This window comes from Phyllostomus hastatus, unplaced genomic scaffold, assembly GCF_019186645.2.
Source record: "Phyllostomus hastatus isolate PE091 unplaced genomic scaffold, TTU_PhHast_1.1 phas_contig_198, whole genome shotgun sequence".
NCBI lineage: Eukaryota > Metazoa > Chordata > Mammalia > Chiroptera > Phyllostomidae > Phyllostomus > Phyllostomus hastatus.
The window spans coordinates 5,078,428-5,091,455 of NW_025333715.1; the positions used below are offsets into that span (position 1 = coordinate 5,078,428).

At 45.1% G+C, this 13,028-nt stretch overlaps 1 protein-coding gene across 1 annotated transcript; it reads right to left on the reverse strand.

The window, feature by feature from the left end:
• Positions 1-611: 611 nt before the first annotated feature.
• Positions 612-12,382, reverse strand: RBX1 (ring-box 1). Its single transcript, XM_045835038.1, has 5 exons — positions 12,206-12,382; positions 10,247-10,325; positions 5,513-5,583; positions 2,646-2,731; positions 612-801 (listed from the first exon to the last, which is right to left on the reverse strand). Exons 1-5 carry the CDS (start codon positions 12,281-12,283, stop codon positions 789-791), a joined length of 327 nt encoding a protein of 108 aa, XP_045690994.1. The 5' UTR covers positions 12,284-12,382; the 3' UTR covers positions 612-788.
• Positions 12,383-13,028: the final 646 nt, after the last annotated feature.

Here is a 13,028-nt window from a genome sequence, read left to right on the forward strand (position 1 = left end):
GGAACTTCATGAAGCACCTACGAGGATTCCAGGTGACCCCAGGAGTCCTCAGACCACTCCGAGACCCACCGTAGCATCCAGGCTGCTTCTCAGTTACAGACTCTGCCCAACATTGAGTGATACAGCCGGCGCGTCACATGGCCAACACGGTTTAAACAAATTTCAGAGAGTGGTGGGGTGAAAGAAACTTGAATTCTCTTGTTAATTGAATTTTAAGTGACACCAATTTTAAACTTCAGTTAATAAATTATTCTTTTGCCAGCCAAAATTACTAGATTTTTTTTTACATTTACTTTTCTAAACGAAAAGAAAGCAACACATCATATACCCAAGTTAACATTTGTATCGTGCTTTTACAGTTCACAAAGCCTCTCTCTGGGCCCACGTGATGCCACCGAGTCCTGGGAAGCCACACGGAGCAGAGGCGACTTGCCCGAGACCGCACCAGTAAGCAGGCTGCGGACGGGAGCCCTGTGCCCGAGTGCCGTGCTCACAGGACACCTCTGCTCTGATGAACTAACGCCTCCCCTCCACAAGCTGGCTTTCCAATCTGGGAAGAGGGGACCCTTATTTATGTTCACTTGTTATTCACATACACAAGAGACGGCATCTGTTCTAGAATCCAACTGGATTTTATTTGACACAGAACACAACAGGACTGCAGATTAGCAAACTTAAAAGACAAAGCAGAAAAGACACATTCTATCTAACTTACAATTAAGTAACAGGAGGGCAAGTCACTAAAGGAATAACAAAACAGTTGAGCTTCATGGGAAAACATTCTTTTTCTAGTGCCCATACCTGAAAGACAAAGTAAATTATTACATTAACTCCTTAATAATTTCCTGTTTTGAGACTATAAAACTTACTTAAACACATGAGCAAATTTGATTAAAACTCTGAAAAGATGTAAGTGTGCTCCAGGATTGGGTTGTGACACTGGTCTCCGCCCCTTTCATCTGATCATCCTCTGTAATATCCTACCTACCACAGCCCCAACCTCCCTAGTGAAGGTCCCTCCCTGGGACTCCCCCGGACGCCGTCCAGTTACCAGACGGATGCTGGGCAGTGTCAGGGAGGTGAGAGGAAGAAGTGAGAGCCGGTGGATGCAAAACGGAAATCCATCTGTTGGCTCTGGTCGGTAGCTCAAACAGCCTGAGCTCTTGACCTCTCCCTACCTTTTTTCACATCTACTCCAGTATCAGGCAAGTCTGGGGTAAGGCAAGTACAGAGCATAGTAATAGAACAGCCTTCATTTTCAAAATCTATCACCAGTTGCATTATGGCTCTGATTGCATTCAGCACTACAAAAAGGGCAAAACTAAGCATGGATTTCAAGTGTTTTCTGATTTCTTCAGAAGCCAAAATTTGGCTCTAACAAGATTATAAAAGTAAACAAAGCCAGGAAGTTTCTTCCTCATATAAATGGATTTCTTGAACACAAAATTCTTCATTATCTTACTTAATCTTTTGTGCTGGTTCTTTTGGGGCAGTTAGCCTCTGATGGAAATACTTCATTATATGGATGAGAACCAGGGTACGAAAACTCCAGATCACTGCTTCAAACACCCTGAAGGACTACTAGGTCCTTAAAGCACTTTTCGTAAGAAATCCAGTTGAATATTGCCTAAGAAAAAGTTGTGCCAAACTTCGTAAGGTAGAGAGCTGTAGTGTCTGTCAGTGAGCTAGAGAACAACCCAGAAATTGCCTAGCAGATTAAAGGAACGCTGTAATTTGTTCCTTACGGATCTGTTTTCCCAATGCACTGAAAACCACTGCTTGGCAAAGCCAGGGGTTGGACAAAGTGGCAGTGTCAAAGCCCATCATGAGGAATTCTTCTCACTTCTTAGGCTCAAACCTGGGCACATGTAATGGGCAACATGAGGTGGTTTTGGTCCAAGACAGAATCCTGAGCCTGCTATAGGGAACAGCAAGTCACAAAATCCTCTTGAGAACTCAAAAAGTGCTTCTGCCTTGACACGTATTACTGTCATGGTTGCACTCAGAATGCAAGCTCCCCAAGAGCAGGGAAGGACTGTCTCATTCATTTTCATATCTTACACATTACTTAGCACACACTTTGCTGAACAGAGTGCGACGGTATGAGTTAGACACTGAGTATTTGGCAGGCTTCTTAAAAATGAACATGTGTTTGATAGGACTTCTAAAACTCGTTACCAAAGTAAACAAACAAGTCTAAAGCAAAATAACTGTACCAATAAGGGACTTCTAAACACAACAAACTAAACCCTATTTTTTGTTTTTAAAACTAATTATATCCTATTAATCAAAACTCATAGTTAAATAAAAATCCCCCTTCTCATAAAAAATGTGATAAAGAAAATGACCTGGCCCATAACCCAGGCATGTGCCCTGACTGGGAATCAAACTGGCAACCCTCTGGTTCGCTGGCTGGCGCTCAATCCACTGAGCCACACCAGCCAGTGAGGCTGCACACTTCTAATGCTGACCACACGTTTATGCATTTTCCAAATAGAGCCTTTAATTAACCAAAAGCTAGTTTATAAAACAAGGTATGTTCCATGCTCCATGTTTTATGACTACACACCCTTCAGCCTGAGGCGTGACGAGAATGGCACTGACCAAAGCCCAGCCTTACGACATCCAAACCGCCAGATACCTACTTTTGGAATTCCCACTCTCTGTTGTCCAGCGGACACACCTGCCGTGTTTTGAGCCAGCGAGAGATGCAGTGGAAGTGAAACGCATGCTGGAAGAAAAGATACATGTTATTAAAAATAACTGTGTAGGCTCAGCCATCTACAGACGACACGTGTCAAATGCAGTGGGCTGGTTACACAAAGGGGGCTGGAGAACAATGGGAGGCAGGAAACGAGAAGCAAAAAAGCCACAACCCCTACACTTTGGTCAGGCACAAGGACATTTCCAAGGGAACGCCTGCTAGAAATGTCATTACCTCGAGGAGGAAACTCCTGCGGGAGAAGGGTGTGTGTCCGAGCAGTGAACTCTCCCCTGTTCTCTTAAGGGAAGATGGAGGGTGGCTTCCTCACCCTAGCCGGCCTGTGAGAAGCTGCGTCTATATCCCTCGGACACACGCAAGGAGGCTCTTGGTCACATGCAGATTTCAAACTCCCCCCACTCTTGATCTCCAGCTGCATGCCCGCTCCTTGGAGAACGAGAACCCCAGGAGAAGAGCTTCCCCAGCCCCTGGTAGTGCACTGCCGCCGCCGCCCACCCAGAGCGGAGACGGCGCCTTCCCCAACCTCCTCTCACCCGCCCCAACTCTGTTCAAAGGACTTTATTTCCAGATTTGTTCACAGACATAGCGCTGTTATAGGAGCTCGCTACTCAATAAGCCTTTAATGGGCGAGGGACTTTGTCTTTAAAGGGAATACGATAAAAAATTCGGGTAAAAGGATGTATTATGATGAACACAGGAGCTGAGAGAGCATCAAAGGGCTCATTTCATGACCAAGACAGGCAGTACAAGGCAAGAGTACTAAGAAGACTGGTAACTGGCAGGGAGCGAGGAGCTGGCTTTCGGATTTGGGGAAAAGGAAAGCCAGCAGGCCTTACCGCCCTGCAGATGCTAATTACAACACCTCTGGCACCTCCCCAACAGCCCTACTCCCCACCCCTGCTCAGACGGGGCGAGTGTTAAGGGAGAAGCGGCGAGTGTTCCTCCACATCTGATCTGTGATGGGTCAAGCTGAGGTGGGGACGGGGCGGAAATGCTGGCACCCAACGAAACAACGAAAGCTTTTGCAGGACGGGTTTAATAACAGCCTTGAAATCTGGTCAGTAATGTCTCCCAAAACATGCAGAGAACTTAGAATTCAGGAATTAAGAGTGGACTCCACAGCTAGTACACTACAGATATTTAACAGGACAAACGTTCTCTGAGAGTGACAGCTTTTGGAAGATCCCTTACTATCGACTCTCATACAACCCATTATGGAAAAAAGCTAATCCCCCAAAATGTCTGTTTTTCTCAAACATAGGACAGACGCACCTAGACACCCTCCTCCACCTCCCCCACTAGGGACGTCGCAGTAGTACAGGGTCCTTGTACACCCCAACTACCTCAGAAAATGAGGGAAGGCAGGGATGCAAATAAGGCTGTGTGGCAGGTGACAGCATCCACAAATGTTCCCAACCCCAGTTTTCTTCCTGTTAATAACCTAACATACGCACGGGTATGCTGAGCGGTTTCAGAGTACACTGACCGGCGCTTGACAGCTTACATGTATTCCCTAATTTGAGCATGACAGCAACCCTGGCAAGCAAGCGTGACAGGTAGTATCACCTGCATTTTATAGACAGGAAACTGAAAACCAGACTAGTCAAGCGACCTGCCTATTTCATGGAGCTGGTTAGCAAACGACCAAGAACTAGAACCCAGGACTAGTCCAAAGGCTTTTGCCATGCCACGCCGGCTCCTCTTTACAGCAGGCTCTCTGAGTACGTCTCTCCGCCAAATTTAGGGGACGTCCGGTCCCCTTTCCTCCCACCGCAGGGTAACAGGGTTCCTAGTACACGCCTGAATGCCAAGGAGAGCAAAGAGCCTGCTATATTTCTTCTTCCCCACGAACAATGAACACGGTCCCTTAGCCAATATGGGCTTCTGTAAACTGCCCAGAGGGTCCTTGACAGAATGAAGTACTGATAGCTACTATCTTTTCAGTAACCACCACTGCCCCAAATTTGTATTTGTTTAGCAAACGCTAACGCTTACTGTGTGCAAGGAAGTGTTCTAAGCACTCTGAACATAAAATCACTTCATTCTTGGTTATACTCTATGCAGTCTACTGTTAGCCCTATTTTACATGAGAGAACCCAGGCTGAGAGATGTAAAATACCTGCCCGAAGTCACTTCGCAAGTCACGTTGCACGGACTCCTGTGCCATGCAGGGGGCTGTGGGTCCTCTGTCTCCTTGGCACAGGAGATCCAGTCAGGACAATTTTAGCTCGTCCGACTGGGGCTATATGGCTACAAGGATGAGTTTTTAACACATGCTAGAAATAACATATTTGATGCTTGTTATCCTTCACAGCTGTCACCCTGGAAGGCCGTACATTCAGTCCAATGATGCTGCACAAAACATTTCTGGCATGAGCCATGTTAAAAAAAAATCCCCCAAACCCAAACTTAGTACATTCCCCACACTCAAAATGCACGTGCACACACACACACACACAGAGTCAGTTTATTCACCAAGCTTAGTGAATAATTCCCAAACCCGTCCCACAGGCTTCAAAAGCAATGTCCAAAGATGAATCCCCCAAATGTTGCTAACAAAGGTGGGCCCACTCTGTAATTAAGAAAAACTAGTGCCTCTGCAACAATTTTTACCCTGAAACAGGTGAATAGTACAAAGATTTAATTTTTTTTTTTTTTAACTATTTGTACACATTGTGGGAGAAAGGTGGGCTAGTCATTGTTTTTCCTAGCTGGGTTTCCAGACTGGCAAATCAGGAAGAGTGGTAATGTGTATACAAGCCATGATGATAGGAAAAGATGTTTTCTTACATTACAGACTCCCCACGCAACGGTGCACTCCTCAGAAGTGGCAGACGCCTGGTTGGCCTGACATTCTATGCCTGTGGGAACAAGAGCAACAAGATCACAGACTGCAGGAGCAACCGCCTTTCGATCTATAGCTGTCCCACCTGCACGATTACACAAGGACATGCTTGGGGCAGGGCCGGGGGAGCAGTGGTGTAAACCTGAACAAAATCTCCAGTGATGAATTAGTCATTTAATGAATGTTAAAAAGAGCCCTGGCTGGTGTAGCTCAGTGGATTGAGTGCAGGCTGTGCACTAAACTATCATCGGTTCGATCTCCAGCCAGGGCACATGTCTAGGTTGCAGGCCAGGTCCCTAGTAGGGGACGCATGAGAGGCAACCTCACACCGATGTCTATCTCCCTCCCGTACCTTCTCTCTAAAAATAAATAAAATCTTAAAAAAACAAACAGATAAGGCAGAGATGTCACTTAACAGTATGCTTTGCAATGATTTCCTACCCTTGTTTAAGAACGGAATAATGAAGGAAAAGGCACTTTTTAATTCTGAACACAATCTTACTTGTCCAAATGAAAGTGATTCCTCCTAATTTGGTAAATTTCATAAACTCTTAGTCACTTCATAACCCTTACTGCCCTGAGGACTGGCATCTTTTCCCTATTCTTGGCGACTACTTGCTTGTAGGCCCTCAGAACACCCAGGCTTGCCTGTGGGAAGCTCCAAAGCCCAAAGGGGTCCAGCAGGCAAATGTGAATTGCGACAGAAGCAAGACAAGAGGGGGTGAAGAGGCCTGCAGCAAACTATAGGGTATGCTCTCCACAAAGACATCAGATCTCAAGTCTTTAATACACTGTCAGCAAAGCAAACCTGTTAGGCCAATGGGTTAGGGCTTTGGGGCCTCCACTTAGTGATGCTTACAGCCCCTGAGGTGATTCTATCTGGTAAACAGAATAAGTTACTGAAAATGTATGTATACAACATCAACTTCATAGAGGGGAAAGAGAAGGGAAACTGAACAAAATGAAAATCTGAGATCCGGAAATGGTAAGTAAAGCTCTACTAGGGATAAATATTCAAGGAACAAGCATTATCGATGTATATTTTGCTTTTTCCAAAGGTGGTAACTAAATGGAGTCCCCCTTCTGAAGAAGAAAACTCTCTAGGAAAGACTATTTAAAGGTAGACAATTACTTCAAACTTCCATAGGTAGAAAACAGTAAAACTGTAAGAAAATAATGCTGAGATGTTAATGGTCTTAGGGGAAGAGTTTTACTGTAATAAGGGTTCTTCCTCACCCTTCAAAAATATGAAAAGCAAAGAATCCAAAATCTCTGAACTTGCTTTTGCTACACAGATTCACACTATAAGGAGAATAACTGGACTTTCTTTCTGACACAAGTGGAGATCCAGGGTCTACACAGTGTATATTCAAGAATTTCCTGGGATTGTGAAGGCACTCCCACATAAAGGAATGGCTGAGAAAATACACCTGACGTCCTTCTGGTTGGAATCTCTCACTTACATGAGGGCTATTTATTATGAAATTAGTTAAATAAAAGGCACAATTATTTAAGTAACAAAACTTTTTCAAGGTACATTATCATGTTTATATTTTTCTAGGTCTCGGTATTTTAAAAGAGCTGTCTTTCTGTGCCAAATGCAAAGCAGGCTCTCCATAAATGAATAGGCAAAAACCACTTCTATAAACTGAAAGAATGGGGGACAAAATGTGTATTTATTCATTACCAGAAAATCTCTAACAAAGAACAAAAATACATAGGAGGGACAGGACTGCAATCCAGAAAGCCAGATAAAAGAGCATGAAAAACCAATGAATACAAGTGTAAAATGTTCTCAAAATGTCTTCAGGTTTTTGGTGCGGAGAATAAGTCATTAAACGGGGAAAAGAACCGGGAACCGTCAACCTAGAGCAGACCGACAAGCAGCAGGTCACAGGTTCCTATCACACCCCTGGCAAAGACAGAGGCGTATTTCATGTGACAATGCTTGGGGAGTTTTAAACTTCAATACTGCCAGGGAAGCAATGGCTTCATCTTGGAAGTGAACAGATTTCACACTTTGAAAACACTGATGGAACTGTGGTTTTAGGAAATGATTAACTTCTTATGGATAAAAGCTGGGTCTCAGCCGTTCTGGATGTCCTCTTCATCTGGAACTAGACTACCTGATGTAATGGAGAAAATAACACCTAAGCAGACTGTGTATTTCAGCAACTCTGTAAAACATCAAAAATTGGGGCAATCTAAAATAAATATGGAGCTGTAGTATCAATTAAATATGAGCATGTAGTAACAATTTGGATTCAAAGACAGAAAGTCTTCAAAGCAAGAATGCTTTGTAGGAGAGTCCAATTGGGGCACAGCCATGTATATAATTATTGATTTAAGGCCAGATTAGAATATATTAGAAAATGGCCATTGCTAACCAAGATGTTTATTTTCATCTTTAACAAAAAGTCTTTTTCAAGAATCATATTCCATTTATTTTTGAAAGATAAGGCCAGCTGTGGCAATCAGATTTCTCTTTAGTGTCTGTATTAAACAACAGAGTATGTTTCTTAAGGATAAAAACTTGATCCCAGTCAGTTTTAGTCTGGTGCCTAGGAAAACACCCAGGATATAAATATTTATTGAATGAATAGAAGATACAACTTAAAAACACTGTTGTAATTTCTGTTAGAGGAGCTCAGTGTTCTATTTCTTCCCTGACGTTTAAAGATATGTTAAGTAAATAAGTAAGAATAAAATATACCGTAAGGCAGGTGTCTAACTGAAGCCTACACTGATTGCTTGAGTGGTCAACTCTAAGAGAAGACAGAATATCAATGGCCTTCATCTGTCATGGTCTTCCCAAGAAGTGCATTCTCTTCCATCCAGAGAGAGACACAACAACTTAAATACAGAGGTAAAAAATAAAATCAGGGTTCTATGAAATCATTATTTACAGAAGAGAGCCCCAAGAAAGTGAAATTTTCTGTGGGTGCAACTCCCTGTGAAAACGCATGGCAGAGAGCTGGCAAGCATTTAATCAAATACCACACCCAAACACATTTAAAATGTGCATGTGTTTTTCTGTGATGAGTCCCTATCTATATCAAACATTATGGTAGCTGCTGGTCTGCTCTGCCTGTTGTGAAAAGGTAAACATGGTCAAAACTCTACGAAACCAAGGGTAATAAGCTACTGACACCAGCCATGACTGTTTTCCAACACAAAATATTTGATTTGTGCTTTCCAAACTGCAATGACCACAAACTTTCCCCCAATTTTGTCTTTATTATTCACCGAGTAAATATTTAGTGAGAACCTATAATGTACTAGACACTATGGTAGATGCTGGGAATATGGCAATAAATCACATGGACATGATAGAGGACCGATTAAATTAAATGGCGGCTACAAAGGAAACTATAGGATGTCTTGAGAATATTGACAGAACTGTCATAGGCTGCGTTTGTGTGCATGTAAGTATAGTTAGTGAAAACATCTGAGCAAGTCCAGGGTGAGTTATGAAGACCAATTGTGTGAGCTCTGCATTACTCAATGAAGTGGCCACGAGCTACATGTGGCTATTGAGCAATTGATACTGGCTAGTCTGAATGAAGATCAGACTAGCTGTAAGTGGAAAATATACTCCAAAGGCTTAGTACAAACAAAAAAGAATGTAAAATATCTCACTTTAAAATATTGATTACATGTTGAAATTAATACAGTTTTGATACAGTAGGAGAGATAAAATACGAGTTATCTGTTTCTTTTTACTTTATTAATGTGAGTACTAGTATATTTGAAATTATGCATGTGTCTGAATTTGTGGCTCACATTCAGACTGGACAATGCCGGGTTAGACCCAAGTAGCAGGAAGAAGAGGCAGAGAATATTCCAGGCAGAAAGAACAGGATATGTAAGGGCTCTAAAAGACCATGGACACTTCAAGAATGGCAAGCCAGACAAACTATCAGAGTGAACAGGAGAGTGGCTTAAAATTGGAGAGGCAGGTGAGTGACTTAAAAAAATAAGTGCCTATAATTTCAACTCCAGCAAGTTGAAATTTCTTCGCCCCACTTCTGATCTCAGTAACAAACCATTTTAGCACTTGGATGAAAAAGCAATCTCAACTCTTCCTGGTCTAGTCAACATTCTTCCCCTTATTGCTAAAAGGTTACTAAGTTTGTCCATCAATAGCTATAAATCATGTCCACCGTGTGTGGTGGAATGTGTAAACATTCAAATGAAATTTCTTTAGTGTAATTGCCTATTTAGATGTTGGCAGAGATATCCTCTTAACTATGTTTCGGGTTAACACGGAAAATCCTTGCTTCGTAGGCTTCTTTTATTTATAAATCTCGCCTGGCAAAAACTAGCCCTGGTAGAATATTTTAGCCCAAAGTTTACTTTCACCTTTCACCTTTGAGTCCGTGTACAAGATGAAAAATATAGAGGGATCAACAGTGCTTCCGGGTCCACAATTCATTCTAAATGTGGTCCTGTCATCTTTACCCTGAGTAGATTTATTCTGAGATGCTGAGATGGGTATGCCTCCAAAACACCATAAAAAACTACTCCATTTCACACATACCAATGGACTAGATGCAGAAGACCCCAGTGCTCTGCCTTTGCTTTATATTTCATTGTGAAGAATGAAACTGGTCACATCAGGATAGCCACAATCTCGGTAACCTTCTGAATTTCCCTCCCATCCTCCTGCGATTACTTACAAAGATCCATAATGTGGTTCCTGCAGATGGCACAGTTATCAACCACGATATCCCAGGCCCAGAGGGCTACTGCATTCCACTGCAAAGAGAAAAAGCTGGGAACAATGCACTCTCCTTGTGATACACATACACACCCTCTAGGATTTCATGCTGCAGCTGCAGTTATCATCTCTTTGGCCACAAGGACCACCAAACAATAGTTTTGGGGTATTACTTTAATCTTATATCAGACAGCAACAGTAGGCTGCACGTATATTCACCCATTCTTCAAAGGGTTGAGTGTATGAACACAGAAATTAATGTCATCTTTTAATTTTACTTTTTCCTACAGCTTAAAATAAGTTGGTCAGCCATATCAATGTAAGCAAAGCAGGAAATCATTTTTAAATGCCTGTTTCAGGTTTAATAAACAGAGTTGAATTACTGTGCAGGTTCCCCTGTCAGTTCCAGAAGAGTTCAATTTCTGCACCAGTAAATATCTGCTCTTCCGAGTAGCTCTGGATGCATGAGTAGGGAGATGAAAGCTAGGGACAGAGTGAACTAAAATGATGGCTGGATCATAAAACGGGTAATCGTGGGATAAGGTGGATAACAAATTACCCAGGACGCAGAACAAGATCATTATTTAAATCATACAATATTACTTCAAAACAAACTCTAGAATTCACTAGAATTTTGTTTGGCTCCTACCATCAAATAACATGATGCTCTCTCAACTTTTTATGCTCAGACTCTTAATATTTAGTTAAGATAATTCCAGTAAGAATTTATCTAAAAGTGGCATTTAAATAATTCGACTTCCTGGCTTCTGTCATTATAAACATTCCCAAACTCCCTGGGCCACCTCCCAAACTGCCATCTCTCTCAACCAACTTCTTCAGTACTTTTCATCCGACAGCTTCCTCTTGGGAGGGGAAAAATCCTACGTCTATTATTCTTCAACATGGCTGCTGGTTTGAACTGAGCACGCAGTGCCCACAATGAAACGCCAAAAAGCAACTAGGAGGGTGAATATACCGTGTGTTTAGCCAGGTGTTCCAGAAATCACACCGTCCCTATTTCAGAATCTTCATTTTGAACGGACTTATTTTATCTTATGAGGGAATCGGCACTTTTCTCCCAAACTGTTAGTAAACCACTTTAAAGCATTTCATGCTAAAGGACAAATTCCACGTGTTTTTTTTTTCCTACTTTTAGCAGGTCGTTCGCAACTAGCATCGAACCCTTTACGCCGTAGAAGACGTAAGATTTGGGCTCGCATTTTCTTTTTAACAAATTCCACCATACTTTTTTTTTTTGAGGGGGATTCTAGATATGACAGGACTGGGGCGGCTCGTGTGACAAATCAATAGACCTCTCCAAAACGCCAAGAGGTACGCTCAACACGCTTTTACTCGGCGGGGCTCGGGACAGAGAAGGGGTAAGGGTAATGGACGCCTTGTTCAGGCGAGGATCGGGCGTCTGTCTCTCGGGGTCAGAGGGATCCCGAACTTCGGAAAGGGGCGGGGCCGTGAGCTCAGCCCGGCTCCTCAGAGGCCTCCAATGCAGTAGGTCCTCAGGTTCCCGGCTTTCGCCGCACTGCCTCATCCTCCACCCTCCGCATCGACCCGACCCCCCCTTCCACCCACCCCACCCTCTCCATCCCGACCCCCCACCCCAACCCCTTCAGTGACAGCTCAGCCGCTTGGCTCGCACAGCCAAGTCGCAATCTCGCCTATCTCAATAAGAACCTCCGTGATTGGCCCCTCGTGCTCTTAGTGAAACCAATACTACAACTAACAGTGGTTCGCGCTCACGCCAATCAACTCCAAGACCCGCCCCCCCGCTTCCAAGCGTGGTACCCGGTCTCAGGAACGCCCTGAAATGAAGCCTTTTCCCACGCGCCTCGGTCATCCTCGGGCCTGCCAGCCAGATCGAGCCTCCCTAGCTTCCCTGAGGAACACGCTGGCGAGACCCAACCTTTTTCACTTCAAAGCGCTTCTTGCCCGCGCCGCTGTTGGTGCCGCTCGGGGTATCCACATCCATCGCTGCCGCCATTTTGGAAACACAAGGTCCGCCGTCCGCCCACTGCGCCTGCGCACCAGTGCGCTCCTCGTTCCCACTCCGGCCTGACGCGTCCTCCGGTACCCCACCCCACACTGGCGCGAGAGGGGTGGGTGGGGGCGGAGCACGTTGCCACGCCTCTTAAAGGCGCTGGCAGAGGTTTCGCCCCTCCAGTCGACACTGGTCTCGGCGGGGGAGGAGGCGGTGGCCGGAGCGGCTGGGCGGGGCCGGGCGGGGCCCGGCAGACTTGGGCGAGCCGGGTAGTAAAGCTGAGGAGCACTCCCTGTGGTTGCCGTCCCGCGGGAAGCCCCCAACCACTGCACCTCGGCTCGGGCGGCGGCTGCTTCCTCCGTCAGGCCGCGACCTGAGGCCCTGGCCCCGCCCCGCCTTCAGGGCCGCTGCGCCGCTCGCGTGCCGGCGGGGTTTCCTCCGCGTTCCGCCGAGGACGGGGCGAGGCTGGCGCCCTCCCTCTTGCTTCCGCCGGAACCGCATTCTGCACACTCGCTGTTCGCTAGCCCTGAGCGGCTTCCGAGCCGGGCGTGAGGCCGGCGAGAGCGGGAGCCCGGACACCGTTTGGATTCCTGAGCCCGATTCGGGGATCGTTCAGGATCTGACGGAGAGGAAGGGGCTACCGAATGCCCCCCAGGGCCGAACCGAGCAGGAATTCCGCAGCCCCGGCCTCGCCTGCCCACCCGAAATAACTGGCGGGGGCAAGGACGCGCGGCAGCCTGGGAGATGC

Excerpts from the sequence above, each read along its gene's own strand:
- RBX1 (XM_045835038.1), bottom strand. The coding sequence starts at position 12,283 with ATGGCGGCAGCGATGGATGTGGATACCCCGAGCGGCACCAACAGCGGC. Across the intron at positions 10,326-12,205 it reads AGCGCTTTGAAGTGAAAAAG|TGGAATGCAGTAGCCCTCTG; the intron begins GTTGGGTCTCGC and ends TTCTCTTTGCAG. Across the intron at positions 5,584-10,246 it reads GAACCACATTATGGATCTTT|GCATAGAATGTCAGGCCAAC; the intron begins GTAAGTAATCGC and ends TTGTTCCCACAG.